This window comes from Terrapene carolina, unplaced genomic scaffold, assembly GCF_002925995.2.
Source record: "Terrapene carolina triunguis isolate 2854851 unplaced genomic scaffold, T_m_triunguis-2.0 Scaffold58, whole genome shotgun sequence".
NCBI lineage: Eukaryota > Metazoa > Chordata > Testudines > Emydidae > Terrapene > Terrapene triunguis.
This window is the reverse complement of record NW_020664409.1, coordinates 105,908,567-105,932,022: the sequence shown is the minus strand read 5'-3', so window position 1 is coordinate 105,932,022 and position 23,456 is coordinate 105,908,567. Positions and strand designations below refer to the sequence as shown.

Below are 23,456 nucleotides of genomic sequence, written 5' to 3'. Positions count from 1 at the left end.
CATTTCATACTTGGGGAACAGAGGCAAACACTTGCCCAACATCACAGAGGGCATCACTGCCAGGATGAGAGCGCATTCCTGGTGCACTGAAAGCCCACTGATGAGGCAAGCTAATTATAAAATGCTTTGTGAGAGCGACAACAAAGGCAGTTATGAACGGATGACCAGATGAAGTGACATGGTTGAGCAGTACAGGAGCTAACTTTGTCATTGCCAGCTCTTCGCCCAGACGTCTCTGCTGACATCATAGGTCCTGGCTCTCTAGAGTGAGGGGAAAGCATAGCAGGTGTCACACTGGTGTTCATATATCATGCTGATGGATGTGGTATTAAAGCAAAGATAGAACAGAGCAGGTCATATAAAACTTGGGGCCTAGTGGCTAGGGAGCTATTGGATCCCCCAACTTAGAACTTCCATGGGATGGGAGAATCCCCAGATAAGATAAAGCCAGGATAGCCAGCTCCTTCACAACATGTTTTAGTCCCTGGCATAGGAGGCATGTCAGGGATAAGGTAAGCGTAGCAGTTATAGTCAACCATAGCCAGCCAGCGGAGAGTAAAGCAGCCTTCAGCCTGGAATAGAACCAAGCAGAACATTGTATAGAGACAGTCCTAGTATCCGACAGCCACAGCCGTCTTCTTTGCAGCCTTATCTCTGCTACACCCAGCAGATGCTGGCCATGACTGTAAATTTAGGTCCTTGTGGTGTGTTGAATTACATGGAAATAAAAACAAGTTACAAAGAGAGGCCAGAATTGCAATAGTGTTTAATATTCTGTTTCTCATATTAGTTTTTTCAGTGACTGAACAAATGACAAGAGAGAATTTCAGCTATCCTCAAATACCCAGACTGAAAGACTTAACACAGAGATTATCAACAGTTTATATAACAGTATTTCTATTAGCCCTGCACTACTATAGGTTATATATGTTAACAAAAAAAGTAGCAGCTGATTTTTCCATCTATTTACAGTATTTTATAGAAATTATATATTCCACTTTATCCTGCATTGATATAGACAACTATTCTGCACATATGTACAGTTCTCCAACTCTCACATATTTCCTGAAAGGAAATGACTAGGAAGCATAAGCCAAATGGAACACCAGACCACAGTACAATGGCGTTTACTTTCAATTATTTTGAATTATCTACGTGATAGCATATGGTGCCTTCATGTAACTTAAAATTAAGCTGAATTATTTTCTTAGTTATGTTCTCAGCTAAATAATGGCAGTCTTTTTTTATGTTTTATTTCTCTATTTATATTTATTGAAATTGTCGCCCCCTCTCCCCTCCCAAAATAAGGGGGGGCAACAAAAGCAAAAAGACAAAAAGAACAAAAAGGTAAAGGAGTGGAAAGGGAGGGAAAGGAAAGGCAGGATGGAGGCAGGGATTGGAAAGGAGAGCAACGGCTCAGTTTCCATCGGGTTTCTAAAAAGTCAGACCAAATCTTTTCAAATTTGTCTGAGGTCCCTCCTCTCCAAAACATTACCCGCTCGTTAGCTGCCAGGTCAGCTAAGTCTGTGTGCCAAGCTGCTACCCCTGGGTGCAGTCTGCTCTTCCAGCGAAGCAGCATCAGTCATTTGTCTACAAGCAGTGCTCTGGAGAGCCAAGCATTCTGTGAAGCTGGGATGTTTCCAAGATAATGGGCTATATCCCAAAACACAGCTCTTGGAAGTAATTTTTATGGAGGTATCCAATATCCTATTAATCCTCCGGCCTTCTTGTAGCCAAACGGATTGTATCCTGGGACAGTCCCAAAACATGTTAGCCTCTATGGCTCCGGGAGACAAGTATGGACAAAATATATATTTTTTCTGCCAAATCAGCCTTAATTGTAGATCAACAGTCGATTTTTTTTATGATTTGCAAGGCACTTCCCCATTGGCTAGAGTTCAAGGACATACACAAATCTAAATTATGGAGGGTCTTTTGGGCCAAGAAGTCGTAACAGTCTAAGCCAGCTGGGCCGTCCCAGTTAATGGAGTGATATTGGGATGAGGTTTGTTTGCATAGCTCCAACAAATGTTGCTGCCACTAGCAAGCCTATAATATATTGAAATTAAATTTGCCAAAGACAGAACTACTACAGCAAGGGTTCCATTCCTAAGAACTTGGTAGATCCCAAATAGTCTACACTTGTTTTTTAAAGGAATGCTTACTTCTTAAAGTTGCCGTAACTGGAAATATCCAAGTATCTTGGCACACCAGCAGACTACAAGTGCTATTAGGGAAAGTCAGCATTTTAAATAATGCACCATAAATATAGATACAGCGGGAATGGAAAGTCATCCTTGTGTTAATCGGGCTGCCAGGTTAGAAAGATATTTTGAATTTACAGTAATTCTATCACCCACGATGAATCAGTCAAATTTAATATTTTTCCAAACGAACATTTCCAGCTGTCAAGAGATCAAAATTATTATTTTGTAGGATGATACTTATGTATCTTTAAGAACTAGCTCAAACTGAATTATTGAGCAATACTCTCTGCTGGTTCAGCTTCATTGAAGTCAATTTACCCTAGCAAAGAACTTGGCCCATAATCTTGACCTTTCATGACAATGTTTGTAAAATGTAATCACCGAGGTTTAAAAATCTAGTGATTTCTCTACTCAGTCTTCCAGTTCCTCACTGAGTGTGCAGGTCGCGGCTGATCATGACAGGGTGCAAACAGAAATTCCCTTTTGTTTCTATATACTACAATAATGTAGTTACCACTGAAATAATTATACTAATAAATTAAAAATAATACTGATGCATTGTTAACGACATCTGAAGGGGGAAGCTGGAGTAACAAAATCCAAACTGGTAAGTTTTCCAACAATGGTATTTACACACACTTGGAAAAGTTAAATCTATTCAACTTTCCAAATAGCAATCTTCCCTTCTTCCCTTCCAGAACCACTAAGAACATATCTGTCCTCTGCAGAGCACAGTGCCTTCACTGTATCAGCATGGCCCACCAACTCCTTCTCCACAGTTTTCTTTTCAGCATCTATCACGTAGATCTTTCCCCTGGTTTTGCCCTGGGATATTCCTCTGCTGCCAATCCAGATCTGAAAAGCAGAATCAATTTTTAATGCATTACATTCCACTTCTGTTCGAAGATACAGCGTAAGCTGTTTCAGCAAAGGAGTTGTTTTATGTGCCCCCAAAGATACAGTCAGTGGTACTCTGGTCAGGTTTGAAAACGGTAATACCCAAGACCTCTCAAAGCTACTTGTTGGAGTCAATGGTTTGTAGGTTTCTATACAGGATGTATAGCCACTATTACATTTTTAATAAGGGTTGGTAACTAGAAAGAAGCATATTTAAGAATGACAAAATGGGCAAAATTCTTTGTCTTTGCTTCCTTGCTAAAATAAGGAAATCATATAGTAAATTGTCTGATTTTAATTAAATGAATTTAGAAGTAAGCCTGTAGCAGACAGCTGTAACACTATCATCTTCTGTCGTTGCCAGGCAGCCACTTCAGTCTGGCCCAGCCTGGCAACTCCAGTAAATGCTGTTTCGTTTTTACAGCAGGGATATGTGGGTATTATAGCTCTGACCACTGACTCCGTCCTATCCTAGGGGAGAAAGAGCCAAGTTGCTGCATCGCTGGCAGGCTTAAAGACAGGAGTATTGAATGTTCAAACTGGGGAGGTGGGAAGCTCAGGAACGTTTGCTGATTTTTCCTTTTTTGTATAAGGGAGTTGGACAATAATGTTACGTACGGTGTTACTGGGCTATGAATGAGTGGAGGGGAAGAGGGATGATGCTGCAGATGGAGCAGAAGAGGGCTCTGGGTTTCTGAGTAATCCTTTACTTTACAGGCTGGTTGGGGGTATCCCAGAGCTTGTGGGGTTCTGTTTCTACAGCATCTTTCTCTGTTTTCCCGTTAGGTCCTGGCTCACCAACCTAGCCCCAGTGGCAGAGTAGCTTCCCAACTCCACAGGGTGCTTTATGAAGTGATTGTACATTTCGGGGGAGACGGGCTGGGGAGTCTGACTGGGATTATTTCAAAAGGGTCTGGAGTTACTGTCAGCATCTCATTGTGGAATATTTTTGCTGTTATTTATGGAAATGACCTTTGCCCCTGACCAAATGGTGCCCTCACTCGCAGCAGCCGCAGAGCTCTGAAAGTGACTGGTATATTGTGACTGAGAGGGCTGAGTGACGCTCCCAGAAGATGGTGATATGGGGAACTGCTCGGGTCCTTTAACCCTGTTAGGGTGGGCACATGATGATTAGATAGGAAGAGACCATCTTCCAGACACAGGCCAGGTAATCAGCATTTATTATTTTTCCACTAGTCTTTCCTTGGGCTTTATCATTGGAGCATAAGGCATTAAATGTCAGGGGACCTAATCTTTAGTTCATACTGTTTAGTGAAAAGGTCAGTGACTAATAAAGTCATCATGCATTTAATCATGGATGAGGCTTCTGGCCTTGCTTGTATGTTTGAATACTAGATGGTCAATTATGTTGGGCTGCTATTAGCTCAGGGCTACTCATGTCTCAGACCAATGTGCGTGGCAAGCCCACAATAAAACTCCTCAACTGATGATAATGCTGTAAACACAAACTGCATTACACCTAGGAAATGGCCAACAAATAAAAATATTAAATTAACAGAATGTATTCTACCTGATTTTTTACTTTCATCATACAGGTAATCTCAGAACAGTCTTGAAGATGAATCTTTTGAGGCGTTCTGGAGAGATCTGTTGCATTCCAAATATACAGGTCACTACTTCCTGAACATGACGTCCATACTTGGTCCCCCTAAAGCACAGAAAGAATCTGACCAATCTTACCAATGTACTCACAAACATAGCCTAAGAAATAATTGTACAGCACTGTTTATAAAGCAGAGACTTCCCACAAGACAAATTACCAGCCTAAATGTAATACCTCAGGAAACAGCTGGAAACAGAGAAAATACGAACAAACATCCTTCGGATTCTCTTCAATTTTCATTTCTTGCCGAGGAGACCCATTAGTTGTCGCTACGAGTATACCACTTCCTGTACCTTCAATAGTAAAAATATGAGGTTAGTAGTCGAAGTACTGACTTCTTATTTCCCAACAAAACCGTGGAAAGCTAGGCAGGAGTAAATGTGTACATGCAGAACTATGGGGTCACCAGTAGTATCTTTCCTAAAACACACAATGAAAACTATACATGGTATTCTCTATTCCCAGTTGACTTCTCACAGGCTTGGTCTACACTAAACCCCCAAATCGAACTAAGGTACGCAACTTCAGCTACGTGAATAAACGTAGCTGAAGTTCGAAGTACCTTAGTTCGAACTTACCTCCGTCCAGACGCGGCAGGCAGGCTCCCCCGTCGACTCCGCGGTACTCCTCTCGTCGAGCTGGAGTACCGCAGTCGACGGCGAGCACTTCCTGGTTCGACTTATCGCGTCCAGACAAGACGCGATAAGTCGAACCCAGAACTTCGATTCCCAGCCGCCGAACTAGCGGCTGGGTGTAGACATACCCACAGTGTACATTCTTATATCTATTCTGCAATTACAAGCATGCCTGTTGGTACTCTAGGTGCTAATAGAAGAGGAAAAGAGAACGTACTTAAATTTTCATATCATTATTTGGTTCTCAGCGTGCATAAGTATTTGCTGCTATAGATCTAGGACAGAGATTTTCTGTACTACAGAAGTTGTAGGGTGGATTTCTGGCCCCAATGAAAATAATGGGAGTGTTACCACTGACTGCACATCGGGCCAGGATTTTACCCATAGTCTTTAGTAGCTTTTTTGTCACTCAATGTGCATACTTGATATACAGTGGATCCTAGCTCTATGGTAGCATTGAGTGTTAAAGCAATGTTGGGTGGATAAGCCTTAGGTTTCTTGAACCAACCTGTACTTGGAAAAGATGCCTTATTGATGACCTTTTACTCTGGCACTGAAACCTTAGCATATCCTACTCAGCTCCTACACACAGGATGGCAGAACACTTGGAAGTAGTTAAAGGTGACTGCCAAGACTATCAAGTTGGACCTGTGCCATAACAGGTGGCTCAAACACAGATCCACAACTTCCGATACTATTACCGCTGGACCCCATAGACTTAAAAGAACTTCTCTTTTAAGGGTTCCCATGGCAATTTACAGGCATCTTCGGGTGAGACCAGACAAAGCCTGATGCTTCTAGATGTCACATCCTGCAGTGAATGCAACATCCCTGAACAGATGTTCAACCAGATGAGACATGGCCATCCAAAGGCAACTCACATCCTCCCATGCAGTAACCCAGCAATTTTGTCCTATGTGGGACTGCTTGCTATCACAAGAGGATATCTGTAAGACCCTGACCAGGCAAAATGCTTAATTTAAAGCACAACAATAGGCCCAACAAATTCAACAGGACTACTCTATGCTATTCAAACAGCCTGAATGGAGATGGGTGGATGAAGAGAACTGGTTAATCATACAAAAATAAAAAGTGGCATGAAATTGTACTGTTCTTTACATTAAAGTGACATAACATGCAAAAACTTATTTAAAAAACATTCCAATATCTGAGGCATGAAGAACTTACAGCACCAAAGACGGTTGTCATGGAGTTTGACAGAAAAAAGATCTTTGCAGGGCAGTTGAAGTCTACGGTTTACTTTCAAAGTGCTAATGTTCCAAGCAATCACTGTCCCATCTAAACTGCATGAATATGCTTCGCTGTTGACGTAAAAAAGCAAAATTAAAGATAGCATGGTGTTATAGATCTCCCACCACAACAAACGTTAATGCCAAGTCAAAGCCGAGATCTTTACTTCCAAGAGTAGTAGAAATATTAGATTAAAATACATCAATGAGCCACAACGGAGTGTGCATTAAAGTCTATAGGACAGTAGCACAGGAGTAGTTCCCAAGCGCCAGGGCAGCATGCTGGAAGGGAATCACAGCAGGTGGCAGGGAGAGGGTGGCTTTGGCAGCAAAAGTTAGGTTTGGCATGTGCACTTCTGCATTGTTAATTTTAAAAAGAATCATATGATGTATTTGAACTTATTTTTCTTGTTCCGTTCACTTTTGTATAAAGAAAAATAAATCCAGAACTGGGTTGTAAAAGTATGATGAATCTATTATGTGGACAAAGCAAAAATGGAATGATCTTTAAGAGGCTTCGGTGTGCAATTTATTACTGGTTGCCTGCACTTTGGTCTCATCTCTGTCTCAGGAAAGCAGAACTATTTTGGAAATAAGGTGTCATTGTGAAACTGATCACATCAGCTACATTGGGCTGCCTATATAGAAGGTTAAATATAGTATCTTGTAGTTGACTGTTTTATATGGACCCTTACATTTAATTGCAGGATTTCTCTTAAGGTTAAATTTAGTCTAGATGTTGATTAGCGATTAGAGGAAATAAACACATTATCTTGTTTAAAATTCTCTCTAATATTACACATTTGTCCAGCTTCAGAAGCTCTCGTACCAAGAATGCCTCCCACGTTAGCTGGTATGTATATTTAAAAAATGGAACTTTGTAATCAAATTTACCTGGATACACTGTTCCTGTTCTCTACAATGATGTCCATAACATGAGAGCGGTGGTCATTTAGTTGCTTATTGCAAGACATACTATGGGTGTTGATTATGTAAATAATGGCATCTTGAGAACCGATCCATACTTGGCTCTGCTCTACCATTACCATACAAGTCTAGAGGGGAAAAAAGTGCAAGATTTCTTTTAAAAGTTCAGTACAGAAGGCTATCACTCTTGAAAGAAGTACACAAACATGTTATACCAGTGGTTCTCGACCTTTCCAGACTACTGTACCCCTTTCAAGAGTTTGATTTGTCTTGCATACCCCCAAATTTCACCTCACTTACAAACTACTTGCTTACAAAATCAGACCTAAAAATACAGAAGTGTCACAGCACACTATTACTGAAAAATTGCTGACTGTCATTTTTACCATAATTATAAAATAAATGACTTGGAATATAAATATTGTACTTACATTTCAGTCTATAGTATATAAAACAATATAAACAATCCATCGTCTGTAGGAAGTTTAGTTTGTACCGACTTTGCTAGTACTTTTTATGTAGCCTGTTGTAAAACTAGGCAAATAACTAGACGAGTTGATGTACCCCTGGAAGTCCTCTGCGTATCCCCAGAGGTACACGTACCCCTGGTTGAGAGCCACTGTGTTATACAAAGAGAGTTTTTCCTAGTGGCTAAAGTCAGAGCAAGAATCAAGATTCCTCAGTTCTTTCTTGGCTCTGTCACTACAAGGCTGTATGACTGAAGATAAGTGATGTCATCGCTATGGCTCAGTTTATCTTTCAAAGAAGTAGGCTTAATAATACTTACTGATACCTATCTCAAAGGAGTGGTTTGGGGCTTAAAATATAATGTAAAACTCTGAGATCTTCAAATGAAAAACACTACAGAAGCTCGAAGTATTACACATTTCTTTCCTACATAACAGAAACGCTCTTCCATTTGTATAAAATGTATTTCTCTCTTCAATTAGAAGAAGTGAAACATTCATTTAATTTTTGAACTAGAAATAGCAGCAGCAGTATTTTAACCACAGGATGTTCTGAAATAATGTACTTCTTATTTCCCACATTAATACCCCCTCCATCTCTCCAAAGATCTCAGCCATTCACAACCTCTTAATAACTCGCTCCCCTCCAGCTCCTGGATCCCTTCATCAGACACTGCCTCTGCAGCTGTCCTTTCTGAGGGAGGCCTCTCCTCTTTTCACACACACACCATCCTTGGTCAGACTGTGGTGAGCTTCTCCACTCCCATTCTTGCCGGCTTCGGCCCCTCCCACCTCCCCATTCCCAGGCTTTCCTTTCTTTTGAACAGCAACGCATCTGCACCTTCTCTGCCCGCTTCACGCTGCTGTCATTTACCATTCACCCAACTCCTCGCATCATCCTTCCTTTCGATTCAGTTTCCTGACGCTCTCTCTTCCTCTCCTTGCTACCTCCCACTCATCCTTGGTGACGTCAAATTCCATGCTGATGACTCCCATGACCTCTTAGCTGTACCTCACCTCTTCCTTTGATCGGCAGTTCTGGATCAACTCTCCCAGTCACGAGGGCTCTTCGCTTGACTTGGTCTTCACCAAGCAATGCTCTCTCTAGTCTCTCTATTGAGGAGTTCCCCCTCTCAGACCATCGCCTGGTTTCTTTCCACATCGCCCATCAGCTCCCCAGGCACCCTTTCTGTGTCTTGCAGCCCGTCAGCATTGATGACTTCTTGTCTGCTCTCAGCCCTCTCTTACTTTAGTTCCATTGATAGTTGTTGACTCCCTCCAAGCTTCACTCTCCTCCAGTTTCAACTCTTTTGCCCCCTCCCATCTCCCACCCTGCCAACGCCCCAGCCCTGGCTTATCCTCAACATCTGCTTCCTCTGCTCCTGGTGTCGCACAGCGGAGCGTCTCTGATGGAAATCCCATGACCCGGCTGCCTTCCTCAACTCTATCTTTGTTCTCTTCTCCTTCACTTCTCCCATCTTCCTAGTTCAGTGGTTTTCAACCTTTTTTCATTCGAAGACCCCTACAAATCTTGAATAGAGGCACAGACCCCTTTGGAAATCTTAGGCATAGTTTGCGGACCTCCAGGGGTCTGCGGATGATGGGTTGAAAACCACTGTTATAGTTAAACAGCTCTACTTCTCCAACTTAACTGAGTACCATGCCTGCAAGCTCAGCTGTCTTTTTGCCATGTTTGACTCACTCCTCAAACCCACTCCACCTCTTGCCTCCACTTCTCTCTCCACCTACTCTCTTCCCCTCCCTTACTCTTCTCCTTAACCTTGCGCTAGCCTCTGGCTCTTTCCCCTCACAATACAAGCAATGATCTAGTCTCTATTATTTTAAAAAGCCCACCCTTGAGCCCACTGTATCTCCCTTCTTCCGTAAGATTGCTGAATGCACTCTTTATAATCTGGAGTTCCTCTCCTCCAATTCCATCCTAGACCCTCTCCAATCAGGGTTCTGCCCTTTGCACACCACTGAAACTGCTTGCCAAAGTCTCTAATAATCTTTTCCAAGACAAAGCTCAGAACTAGAATGCCATCCTCATCCTCCTTGGCCTGTCAGCCACCTTTGACACAATCGACCATGCTCCTCTTCTTGAAATCTTGTCCTTCCTTGGCTTCCGTGACACTCTCCTCACCTCTCAACACGCTCCTTCAGCATGTCCTTCTAAGGATTCTCCTCATCACCCCCTCCCCCTTTCTGTCCCTGGTCCTCTTCTCCCTCTGTACCTTATCTCGGGGTAACCTCATCCAGAAACTCAAATTCAACTACTGACTTTATGCTGATGATTTACACATCTACCTCTTTACCCCAGACCTGTCTCCTTTCCAAACTAAAATCTTGACCTCTCTCGCTGACATCTCCTCATGGATGTCTAGCCAACAGCTCAAGTTCAACATGACTCAAAACAGAGCTCCTAATCTTCTCCTCCCCACCCCTTTCTCAATCACTGCGAACACCCCCTCCCCTCCCCTTCCTTCCGCCAACCTGCTTGTCACACAGGCTCGTAGCCAGGGTGTCTTCTTCAACTCTGACTTCTCTCTAGGTCCTCATGCCCAGGCTATGTCTAAATCCTGACGTCTCCTTCTGCATAACATCTCTAAGACGCAGCCTTTCCTAACCATGCACACAGCTAAAATGCTCATCCAGGCTCTCTATCTCACATCTATATTACTTCAACTTCCTTCTCTCTGGACTTGACCATGCAGTCTTGCCCCACTCAGACCCATTCAGAATGCTGCTGTGAAGATCATTCTCCTAGCTTGTCACTTTGACCATGTTATCTCTCTTACTGCTTCCTCCACTGGCTCCCTCTTCTCTATCACCTCATACATAAGCTGTTTGTCTTCTCTTTCAAGGCCCTTCCCAGCCTATCCCTACCCATCACCTCTCATTCACGATCATAGATTCAGAGTATCAGGGTTGGAAGGGACCTCAGGAGGTTAATTCCCACTTCCAATCAGCCCACGATACCAGCCTCCATTGCCCACTTTTTAAATATCCAAACAAACATATTTGTGCTTTTGCTTGTGCTGCCCCTCACTTGAGAGAAGCTCCCAGTAAACCTCCACAAAGCTACCTCATTATCCACCTTCAAAACCTTCCTTAAAAGTCTCCTTTGCCATAATGCCTTTAACTGGTAGGCTGCTGGTGGACTGAGACTACTGTCTATCACGCTGACCAATATTGTCCCATTGTTTCCTTGTACTCCCCCCAATCTGTCTGTATCTATCTGTTGTAGATTGTTTTATACTTTGATTGTAAGCTCTTTGGGGCAGGGACCATCTTTTTGCTCTGTATTTGTACAATGTCTGGCACAGCAGGGTCCCTGATACATGACCAGGGCTCCTAAGCACTATGGTAATACAAATAATTAATAATAACAAACAACAACAACAACAACAACAAGGCTAGTCTCACTCACCAGTTTAGAGCTGCCCACTTTAAAACAGTGTTGCTGAATAGTCCAGGTAGATGCATCAAACACAATCACCTTCCCCTCACCTAAAGCACACCATAACTTTGGACGGGCATCTTCAATTCTATCTCCTGCATCGAGGTGCCCTATTATTGGGGGGGAAAGAGGAATAAACAGTACTCTTAGCTACATTTGGAGACGTTATTAAGCAGTATATCTTCCTGGTGGAACATGATATCAGTGCCCCAGAACCTACATTAGGTAGCTACTGAGTTGCAACCACTTCATATCATGCTGATTATAATCATCCCACTGTACCTTGTGCTCCTCTATGTCTGTTTATTGAGTCCACCTGTTGTTTTGCATCTCAGACTTGTAAGATCTTCAGAGCATGGATCATCTTTTTGCTGTATATTTGTAACATGCCTATCATGCTAGAGCCCCGATCCCCAACTGGGGCATCTGGGTGCTACTGCAATATACTTAACAGATAATACACTGGCTGGCTATTGGGTTTGGGGTAAAATGTAAGGTGTTATGTTTTGACCTACAAACCTCTAAAAGGCCTGGGAGCCACCTACTTGAAAGAATGCTTCTTTCCTTGCACTGGACTGCCACATCTGCAGGCAAAAGCAGCTCCATCTGGAACCCCCTCGGTATAAAACAGAGGGTGCCCTTAACTTCGGAACTTATTCTCCCTTCTGGTTTCAAATAGCCTGAGTTTGCTGACTCTCAGGACATGCTGCAAGGCCCATTAACCAGACTTTAGGGGCTGTGCGCTTCACAGAGGCTAGGATTTGTGGGAAAGGTGGAGTATAACCTGGGTATGAATTCATCTTTGATTGAGTTGTTTTCTGGGTTGCTTTCATCAAGAATGAGAAGAAGGTGCTGATTTAGTCTTTTAGGAGGACTGTATTTTTAAATTTGTGGCTATTGTGTTTAGAGGTGGGGGGATAGGTACTTTTTTATTATACGCAGAGCTGGTTGCACCACCTATTATTAAGGTTGCTTGACCCTTCCTATTACAAAACACTCTTTCAGTTGCTCATAACTTTGCCAAACTGTTTGGGCTGAAATTTGCCGTGCTGGGTGCCTGCCTCAGGCTGAACGTTTCTGAAAAAATTCAGCCAAAATGGTACAGCCATTTCCAAGAATGAGGTTAAAGGAAAAATCTGTTTTATCCATGCTTAAAAATTCTGGTGACCTTTTCTTTGAAAAGCTCTACTGCCTCCATGCTTTGGAGCAGTAAGTTGAAATGTGGCAAGAGGTGGCCTTTCGGTCTAGGATGTGCCTTTTGCTTCTCATGAAAATTCATCCAAATTTGGCCAAGTTATAAAATATGCTCAGTGAGACTTAAAATTTTAGCAGTTAAATTCCATGAATATGCTGTCCTGCCTGGGGCTGAGCAGGACTCTTCCTGCAATTACAGCTGTGAACTGCTGCAGGCAGTGTTGGGTCTGAGCACCAGAACTAAGAAAAGACGACAGTCTCTCCTGCGTTCCCACTGACCCTTCTGCTGGGCTCGAGAAGCCTAGAGGAAGAAGATGCCTGATCTGAATACAGAAAGGACAAGAGGCAGACCTGTAGGGAGAGGGAAACTGGGATTGGGAGTGGAGGGAGACAATGGGAGTAGGGTGGGGTGCCCAAGCCTGGAACTATAAGCCAGAGGGTGGGGAGAAAGGCTGAGGCTATGTGACTAAGGGTGTCTGGACAGTAATGCAAACTGAAGTGCTGCGATGTAACTCCCTGTGTGGGTGCAAACTAAAAAGTTCCTAGTTCATGTTAATATATTCCTGTTTGAAGAGGACAATGTTAACACGAACTAGGAAACTTTGAGTTCACACCCATATGACCCACACAGGAGTTACAGCACAGCACTTTGGTTTGCACTGCTAGTCACACTGTGAGGAAGGGCAAGCAAGCCCTGAGATTGGATGAGGAGCTGGGGGAGTTTGGGACTGGCTGTGCAAAGAGACTGGGAGAGCGAGCCAGAGGGGAGGTGGGTATGGGATACTGAGATTGGATTAGGACCCCAGGGAGGGGGGCCACTGGAGGCCACAGTGGGGAAGAGAGAGACAAATTGGAAGAGGAGCTGGGAAGAGGGAACTGGGACTGGGGGGAGGAGGAGACTGGGATGGTCTACATGAGAAGAATGGGACTGGGACAAGGTGCCAGGGGAGGGGAGAGGAGTGGGACAATTTGGAGGAGACATGGCAGAAGGGTTCACACTTCAGAACAGTCTCAAACACACTTCCCTGCTCCAGAGACAGGATTGGAACCCAAGATTCGAGTCTTACCATGCCTCTGCTGTCAGCCAATATTTGTGAAATCCACTAGCAAAATGTTGCTCATCCCCCTCTAGTGCTGGTCCATGTGGAGAATGACAACTTACTACTGTTATCGGTTACTCTATTAGCTCAAGTGGCAGAAATTTGGGTGGTGAAACTAAAAGTCCCAACCCTTCTGATGACCAATGTAGGTGTCAATATGATGCCATATGATGGAATTTGGGGTTTTTTCAGTTTGCTTTTTTTTAAAAAAAAGCAAGAAATTGTATATAAAAAACTACATTAAAATGTTATTAAGGTTACAACAACATTAAGCACTCAACAGTTAGTACACGCCAGAATTAAGGCTGCCAGTTGCTGTCCCACTTGTGCATAATGATACAGTCTTTAATTATAAGATCAGATACTATTTTGTCCCCCACAAGACTCTTGCCTCCTTCAATGCACAAACAGACCTGTTCTGGGGATGAATAAGGTTTATATAGCTTTCTGTTGCATTTGTTGCAGAAGTTGGAAGGTGTGTAGTGAACAAGGCAGGGGATTGCAGGAAGAGAATGAATGGCCTCATGTTTCAGGCAGTTGAATAGTGCACTGGAGTATGGGTTTCTATCCCTGACTCAGCCACAGAGTTGTGTGCGATGCTAGTCAAGTCATTTAAACCAAACTTTTCATTGGTGATCACGAACTGTGTGTTACTCATTTTCTGTAGGCCTGACTTGAGACCCTGGGATCTGATGGGATATTAATTGGTGTCCACTACATTCCACCAAATCATACCATATGTATACATCTGTCTATAATGCGTAGGGGAAAAATCTGCATGATCATGGGGGACTTCAATTTGAGTGACATATACTGGAGGTCTCATGCTGTCAGTACTAAAATATCATGGGAATTTCTACATATTATAGGTGACCATTTCCTAACTCAAAAAGTGTGCCAACACAGAGGAATTCGATATTAGACTCATCATGGCAGATAAAGAGGAACTAAATACAGAACTAAAAAAATCAATGGTAGTGTAGGTACATGATCATGACTTGATCACATTTATAATGTGCAAACAGAATAAAATCCAGACCAATAATATATATATTTGGTGCTTTAATGGGGCCAATTTCACAAAACCGAAAACAATTATGAGCCAAATCAGCTGAGAGAAAATTTAAATAAGAAAAAAACATGAATGATATTGTGGCAAATGGCCGACGCTAATGTGGTGGGTCCCACGCTTTTTCTTAGTGTGGTGGGTCAGAGTGCCACCCAGTGCCCCTATTCTTGGGCGTTGTGGGCTCCGCTCGTGCCCCGGTGTTGGAGGAAGAGGAGCGGGGAAGGGAAGGGACTCCGGTCCACCTCCTACTCTGGGTCCCAGCCCCTTCAGCTTTGCAGGCTGCTTACCCTCTTTCTCCTTGGGTAGCGTTTCCCTCGGTCCTCTGTGCCAGTACCCTTCCTCTGGTACTGTGGTCTTCTGGTTAACAGCAGTACTCCTCCAACTCTAGTCAACTCTCCTTCCCCTCCTCCCTGTCTGACTGAAGCAGGGGGAGTTTATTAGATCTCTGGCGGGGCCTTAATTTACCCCAGGTGCTCCAATTAACCTATAGTAACCTTTCGCCAGTCCACAGGGAATAAGGCCTTAATCATCCTGGGGCTTATATACCTCCCATCTACCACTCTCCTGCCATCTACAACACCAGGGAGAGGATGTTGGCGGGGAGGGGCTGCGACTGTGGGGCCTGTTTTCGTTCTTTCATCCATTCACGTATCCGGGCACAGTTCCTTTGCGCGGCGTCCGCTGGCTCCTTGGATGCTTTTGAGGAGCAGTGGGCGCTGTCCGAGATTCTCTGCTCAGTGTCCCCTTCCGGTTCCCTAGTTATGGCCCTTTGACCCCCACACCCATCAGTTTTTTTCCTTCGTTGTCCCATGACTTTAGTTGAGGTCTGGGCTCAGTAGCTCCTCCGCAGGCTGGGGGAGGGGCCTTTAGCTGTGGGCAGACTTCCGCCTGCCCGCTTCCCAGTACCCAATAGAACCACTCTCCTGCCATCTACAACACCAGGGAGAGGATGTTGGCTGAGGGGGTTCTTTGAGACAGTGGGGCCTATTTCTGGTCCTCCCTCCATTCACACATCCGAGCGGAGTTCCTCTGGGTGGCATCCGCTGGCTCCCTTAACACCTTTGAGGAGCAGTGGGCGCTGTTCGGGGTTCTCTGCTCGGTCTCCCCTTCGGGTTCCCTTCGTTTGACCCTTTGACATTGACACCTGCCCCTGTTACATTTTTGGTTGTCCCCCGTAATTATTTGAGTTCCTGGACCTTGTGGATCCTCTCCGAAGGCTGAGGGAAGAGTCCTTTAGCAACGGGCGGGTGCACCCAGAACCCAAGAGAACCACTTCCCTGCTGCTCACTTTACTAGATACCCAAAAAGCCACAGTCCCACAATTGAGGAAGAAGATCTTCCTGGTTTAAAAGAAGAAGAAAAAGAAGAAAAAAAAAACCACCTGGCTTTGAGGAGAAGTGAAACCCTCTATTAAAAAATTCTCTCTCTCAGGAGGATGTTAAGTTAGACATTTCTAAATCTGCAGGTCCAGTTTTAAAAAGAGCTATCTGAGAAGCTTGCTAAACCGTTAACACTGATTTTAAATGTCTTGGAACACTGGGGAAATTCCAGAAGCCTGGAAAAAAGCAAATGTTGTGCCAATATTTAAAAAGGCTAAATAGGATGACCTGGAATCATTATAAGTTTGTCAGTCTGACATGCAAGATAATGGAGCAGCCAATACAGGACTCGGTTAATATAGAATTAAAGGAGGGTAATATAAATAATGCCAATCAACCTGGGTTTACGGAAAATAGATCCTGTCAAATTAACTTGATATCTTTTTTTTTTTAAAATAAGATTACAGTTTTGGTTGATACAAATAATAGTGGTGATGTACTAGATTTAGATTTCTGTAGGGCATTTTACTTGGGGCTGGTCCACACTACCCGCCTAATTCGGCGGGTAGAGATCGATCTTCTGGGATCGATTTATCACGTCTCATCTGGACGCGATAGATCGATCCCAGAAGCGCTCCCCCGTCGACTGCGGAACTCCTGCTCGCCGAGAGGAGGAAGCGCTGTCGACGGGGGAGCCTGCCTGCGCCGCGTGGACCCGAAGTAGGTACTTTTAGTTCGATATAGGAAACGTCGACTTCAGCTACGCTATTCTCGTAGCTGAAGTTGCGTTTCCTATATCGATCCCCCGACCCAGTGTGGACCAGCCCTTGGTTCTGCATGACAGTTTGATTAAAAAACTAAAACGACATAGTTAACATGGCACACATTAAATGGATTAAAAACTGGTTAACTGATAGGTTTCAAAATGTAATTGTAAATGGGGAATCGTTATAGACTAGGTGTGTTCCTAATGGGGTCCTGCAGGGATCAGTTCTTGGCCCTACACTATTTAACATTTTTGTCAATGACCTGGAACAAACATAAAATCATCACTAATAAAGTTTGCAGATGACAAAAACTGGGGGAAGTGAGAAATAAGGAAGAGGACAGGACACTGATACCAATCTGGATTGCTTGGTAACATAGGCGCAAACAAACAATATGCATTTTAACATGGCCAAATGTAAATATATACACCTAGGAACGAAGAATGTAGGTCATATTTACAGGAAGGGAAACTCTATCCTGGGAAGCAGTGACTCTGAAAAAATATAGGTGAATTAACTGAACATGAGCTCCCAGAGCAATGCTGTGGCCAAAAGGGCTAATGCAATCCTTAGATGCATAAACAGGGGAATCTCAAGTAGGAGCAGAGAGTTTATTTTACCTCTATTTGGCACTGGCATGACTAGTGCTGGAATACTGTGTCCATTTCTGATGTTAACAAGTCAAGAAGGATGTTGATAAATTGGAGAAGGTTCAAAGAATAGCCATGAGAATGGATTAGACATTAGAGGATTACAAAACGTGCCTTATGACAGACTCAAGTTCAATCTATTTAGTTTAGAAAAGGTTAAGGGGTGACTTGATTACAGTCTATAAGTGTCTACATGGGAAAAAAATATTTAATAATGGGCTCTTCTGTCTAGCAGAGACAGGTATAACATGCTCCAATGACTGGAAGTTGAAGCTATACTAATAGTTAATACTCTGAAAAATCAGCTTATAGGTGTCTCAAATTGGGCACCCAAAATTAGTGGATACTTTTATCCTTAAGATCTCCATCAGTTCACCGTCTGTAAAATGGGGATAATAATACCCTCTCATCTCACAGGAATGTTATGAAAGTAAAATCATTAATATCTGTGAAGCATTTAGATGGTATAGTGATGAGCACCATAGAAAAGCCCAATGAGGAAATTAATAATTCTGTCTTCAGAGCAGGTTTTAAGTAGTGCAGTAAATAAGTTTATACATTGAACAATGAGGATAAAACAAAATATTGAATAGCTCTAATTAAGTGAGCACCATCCACCATCCTGTGCATTCAGTCAGATAGGAATGCTATGGAAAAAGTAGTATGTGATCATGTAATTAAAGACTATATCATTATGCATATCCACAACAGGGGTAAATTAAGGTTTCACAGGCAACCTTAATTTTGGCATTTCCTAACTTTTGAGTACTTGATCTTCCAACCTTAATAATATTCTTTTAACATGTTTTTTTGTGTGCAATATTTTATATACACAAAACACGCCATAACAGCAGCAACATCAGGCTACTTCCTCCACAAGTTATAGCAGCAGGTGATTTTAAGCTTTGCATCTAATTTAAAGTGGATGAATTTCAAGAATGAACTATATCACGGTACCTGGTGTATAGAGCAAGACGTCTACTGCTTGTGGAAAAGTCTCGCCAACTGAGGGATTAATCTTGTGCTTTAGTGTTTCTGATGTAGTTTTTGGGACCATCATGGGCACTGAAACACAAAGATATTGTACAATTTACAAAACTGTAAAAATTTAAACCTCAAATTATATAAAACTCATGAATTTTAGAATAAACCTGTACCGTTTATTCAGATTATGAGATTAAAGTGTTAACATTTTTTATTTAAATTTAAAACAATGCCTTGTGAGAAAATACTCTATAAATGACGTGAAAGAACGCATCTGGGCCAACAACTTGCATAGTATATAAAATTTCAGCTTCTTAGACACAACCCTTTGAACACAGGATTTAGAAAAAGTTGAAGCAGACTTAATTATAATGGCAAGTGCACCCCTGAAGCATATATAACTGACCTTCATTTTTCATCTTGTCAAAGTAAGATAGTTTGGAAGCAGCATAAATGGTTTTGGAGGAATGCAGTGCACCAACTACAGCATCCATCAGGAGGACATTGGTCAGGGCTTGTTGAATATATTGAGGATCCTAAAAATGAAAAACCTGATTTTAAGCTCATCTAGTAATCATTTTTCTTACACAGTCCCATTTTCTATACTCACAACAGGGCTCTCTCAATATTATTAGAAGCACCCCTACGCCTATAGCAGCATCTGCTGTCTAAGCCACATCAGTTCTAGCAAACTACTGCCCAGTGTCAACCAGTCTGTTCCTGAGCAAGCTCATAGAGAAGCTACCCAAAAGGCCAAATTCAAACTCATTGAATTGCAGCTGTTGTTCTATACCTGGCTCAATCTGGATTCAGGCGAGGACATGGATCTAAAACTGTTTTAGTGGCACTGATGGATGGTCACCTGCTATCAGTGGAGAGAGGACAGACATCCACTCTCATCCTTTGGGCGCTCCCCTGCAGCTTTCAACACCGTTGACCGTAAGATTCCGCTGTCTCACCCGAGAGAGGTGGCAGGGGTCCAAGGTAATGTGCTAAAATGGTTTGAGAATCCTTCCTGGAGGGATGGACCCAAGAGTAGTGACAGGAGAGTGCTCCATCACTAGCCAACTCATTTGTGGAGTCCCACAAGGATCAATTCTCTCTCCAGTCCTATTCAACATCTCCATGTAGCCACTAGGTGAACTGGTCAGCTGACATGGACTCAAGTGGCAATAATATGCAGATGACACACAGCTCCATTAATCCTTCACCACATATGACCATACCACTACTATCATGATAGGCCAGTGCTTGGCAAGATCAGCTCATGGATCAAGAACAGCTGGCTGAAGCTGTACCCAAGCAAGACAGAGGTGATGCTGGTGGATAGAAGAAAGCATTTTGAAGAGTTAGCAGCCATCGTACAGTCTCATTTGGTTGAAGGTACATACCTGCAATTGGTCTGTTTACGCCATAATTTAGGAGTACTCTTGGATTCCTCACTGAGTCCAAGCTCTCACATACCAGCATCTGAAAGTAACATTTTCTACCATCTCCATTTGGTTAAGAGACCCCATCCTGGCGAACAATGACCATGCTTCGGTTTTTCACAGCTTAGTCACCTCTCAGCTGGAGAACCACAAGCAAAGCAATATACCTGGTCTTGAAGCCTTTAGAGCTTAGAAAACTAACTGGTACAGAACGCTGCAACACATCTCTTCAGCAACACTGACTACCACAAGCTCATCACACCCATCCTCTGTTCCCTACACTGGTATCCCACAGAATAAGTTCAAGGCACTCAGTACTTCAGTGAGCTATTCAGTGAGCTATTCAGTGAGTCAGCTATTCCTGAGCCAGGATAGCTAAAAGAGTGACTATAGCTCCAAGACAGAATCTGTGGTCAACAACTTCGTTCCTCTGGCACAATGTAATGTTCTACAAACGTGTCTGTGAACGAGCAGAGCTTTCTCAGGGGCTGGCCCAAGATTGTGGAATGAACTTGCACAAACCTTCTCTAACAAACAAACGTACGTACGTGTGTGTGCACGCGCGTGCATGCATGCATACAGGACAGATGTTATGTGGCTTTAGGCACTATTGGAAAGTGCTCATATACTACAGTAATGAGTGCAGTGTAGGAACCTATATAGACTTGAATAAACCCATCCCAGAAGAACAATTCCAGAGCTGCAGAGACACTGATTTCCACTGTTAAAATTAGATAAAAACAACTTTGAAATCTAACCTAACCTTACCAGATACTAAATTGTATTGTAATGTAGATTGTGCCATGTGTAACATACTTTACCTGAGCTGGTTATAGCTAGAGCCAGCAGTGCATTAAAGGATCTTATGAAAGACACATTTCCCGCATCTCTCTCTCTCTTTTTCAATAAAGGAAAATCTGCAGCCAGTCCATATCTAGTACAAGAGCCTGACCTGCTAGTAGCAGCCCTTCAACCTACCATGTACAAGAGGTACATGATGCCCCATCACATATTTTTAGGCAGGAATTGGACCAGTGTCCAAGACTTCTAAGAAAGGAAAATCAGTAGGTATGGTAAAATAACATTTCCCATTCTCAGCCCCCAGCGTGCTAAATGGTGCACAGGACTGTGCCTTTGTCAGCAGTAAAATAAAGCAAGTAAATAGACAGAGTAAATACTTGGGGGGAAAGTATTTATGAATTTTGGCATGTTAGTATGTGTGGCTCATGTACTACAGTATACAAGATCCTTCTGCTGAAGGCAGCATCAGCTGAAGCCACAAGGTCCGGCCTGCAGTGCTATGGTGAATGTATAAAGTTTAGACCAAGTGACCACTTTGCATATGTCTTCATAATAGACTCAAGTTCTTTCTGCCCAGAATATGGACATCTTTCTAGAAGAGTGCAATATGAACTTCCATTGCAAGGCTTTCTAGCTAGCTTTACAGCTACTGTGGAATTGACATTTATTTCAATTCTGGATAAAAACTCTAAACAGATATTCAGAAATAAAGATACAGGATTGCTCTTGAGATGCCCAGTTTCTTTGGGACTACAAAGAATATTAAATGTGTCATGTAATCATTCTCTGTCCTGTAGCTTCTCTAGTTCTCCAGCACAGATAAGTGATCTATTTGTTCCTGGATTACCCTCAACGTCTTTGGATTGGATGAATATTCTGTTTGTATAAACCTTCTCCGTGGGGTCTCTGTGGTGCAGGAATTTGTGTTAGCCCATCTACCCACAGGATTCAGGACCACATGTCCAGGCATGGTAAAATCCTCTCGCCATGTGACCTTTCATAATAATGTGCCAAGCAAAATGAGGGAAATTGTCTATTAAGGCCTCCATTTCACACTTTACTGAGTTTTTTTTTTTTTTTTTTAAATTAAAACGGATGTAGGCAGAAATGTCAGCCTTTTGGTTTTTTGTTTGTGACCTATGACAAAAACTTACTTTGCGCATTTATTTTGACAACCAGATTTTAAATGATTTCTTCTTAAATTATAGTACTTCAAGCTGTACTATAGTACTAAACAGAATCATGTTTTAGTAAATTTTTTTTTTTTTTTTGCCATATGAGACCCCCCCTGTGCTCTTTTATTCACTCTTTGCTGAAAAGCGGAAAATACATTTCCAGGTTTTTATGTGAACTCCCAAGTACACGAGGAACAGAAACATTTATAAATAGTGATTACAAATAGCTCAACTAGAAAAGTAATATTTATACCTTGTGATCATCTGCCATTTTCTTCCCAGCCCACATCTCTTTCACCATCAAGTGCCAAAGATCACACTCTGTCTTAAGGTTAGCTTCAAAGACTTCCTTTTTGGACACGGACTTAATCCTCAGAGTGGGTATTCTCAGAAGAAGGAAAGCTACAGTAGTACTTTTAACATCCTGTAAATGCAGAGAAACAAAGAAACCAGTAAAGCACAATCACAGAGAAGGTGCAGTATTCATTAAGCATGACAACTTCTAACATTCCTAGCCACAACTAATTCTCTTGTGTTGACATACACAAACACCCAGACAGGGTCTCTGATCAGCGTTTATGAGAACTAAATGTTCAAAGGACAATTTATGTTTAGGTATATTGCTAAACAGGGGGTGAGCTAAGACTACTTCCGATTGTACAAAATGTGCTCATTTTACTGTTACCCCCATCCATTCTCACTCCCTAGCCCCAATTTGTTTTTTCAGACACTTATAGTCTGGATTTATGAAAAGACACAAGCTCGTTGGACGACTGCCTTTTTTCTAGAGGTCTATACAGCACCTACCCTATTGGGCACTGATCCATTAGCAGGGCCAATCGGCACTGAGAAATACCTCAAACTTTGGTTGTAGCCATGGATAGAATTAGTGATTTTTTAAACATATATTCCCTGCCATCATAGTTCTTTCTCTTGTATAACATTCATGAAATGTCTCAGCTTGAGAGAGAGGCTGTGCTACCAGGATGGAGTCTGGCATATTCTTGCTCTCAATCATGTAACAGATCGCAACAATTACTTCATGCTCACCTCTATATTCCTGAAAGTTGTGATCTCAACATAGCCAGGCCTTCCTTCAGTCAAAAGGAACAAGCGCTTCTGGGTCATTGCTATTTTTCCTACTCCATAAGTAGTTTTAACTGAGCAGGATAACTTGTAGACACATTCATTTGTATCTAAATGCTCTAGTACAGTGCGTGGCAAATTAACCTCTTGAGCCTCTGCTTCTGTTTCCTTCCAGTAGTTGTAGAAATCTTTGAATGTTTCAGGGTCAATTTGTTTCTGGTGTCCTTAAAAGTTTTTAAAAGTTATTTATTATTTGAAGCCATTATATGAATTTAAAATAAAATATATTTTGAGGATACTAAGGGCAGGTCTACACTTACTTCCTGGTCCGGCCGTAAGCAATCCATCTTCTGGGATCGATTTATCGCGTCTTGTCTAGACCCGATAAATCGATCTCGGATCGATCCCGGAAGT

General features: G+C 42.6%; 1 protein-coding gene across 1 annotated transcript in view; it reads right to left on the bottom strand.

Moving 5' to 3' along the window:
* Positions 1–1,361: 1,361 nt before the first annotated feature.
* The window catches only part of DENND3 (DENN domain containing 3), a gene marked incomplete at its 5' end in the record, with an annotated part of 62,032 nt that continues 39,937 nt past the window's right edge, over positions 1,362–23,456 (bottom strand). The window contains 10 exons of the mRNA XM_029913402.1: positions 1,362–3,062; positions 4,636–4,773; positions 4,903–5,021; positions 6,552–6,685; positions 7,508–7,668; positions 11,438–11,577; positions 18,524–18,631; positions 18,957–19,086; positions 22,210–22,380; positions 23,007–23,266. Of these exons, the coding sequence (XP_029769262.1) occupies positions 2,862–3,062; positions 4,636–4,773; positions 4,903–5,021; positions 6,552–6,685; positions 7,508–7,668; positions 11,438–11,577; positions 18,524–18,631; positions 18,957–19,086; positions 22,210–22,380; positions 23,007–23,266 (1,562 nt within the window). The remainder of the gene's footprint in view (positions 3,063–4,635; positions 4,774–4,902; positions 5,022–6,551; positions 6,686–7,507; positions 7,669–11,437; positions 11,578–18,523; positions 18,632–18,956; positions 19,087–22,209; positions 22,381–23,006; positions 23,267–23,456) is intronic.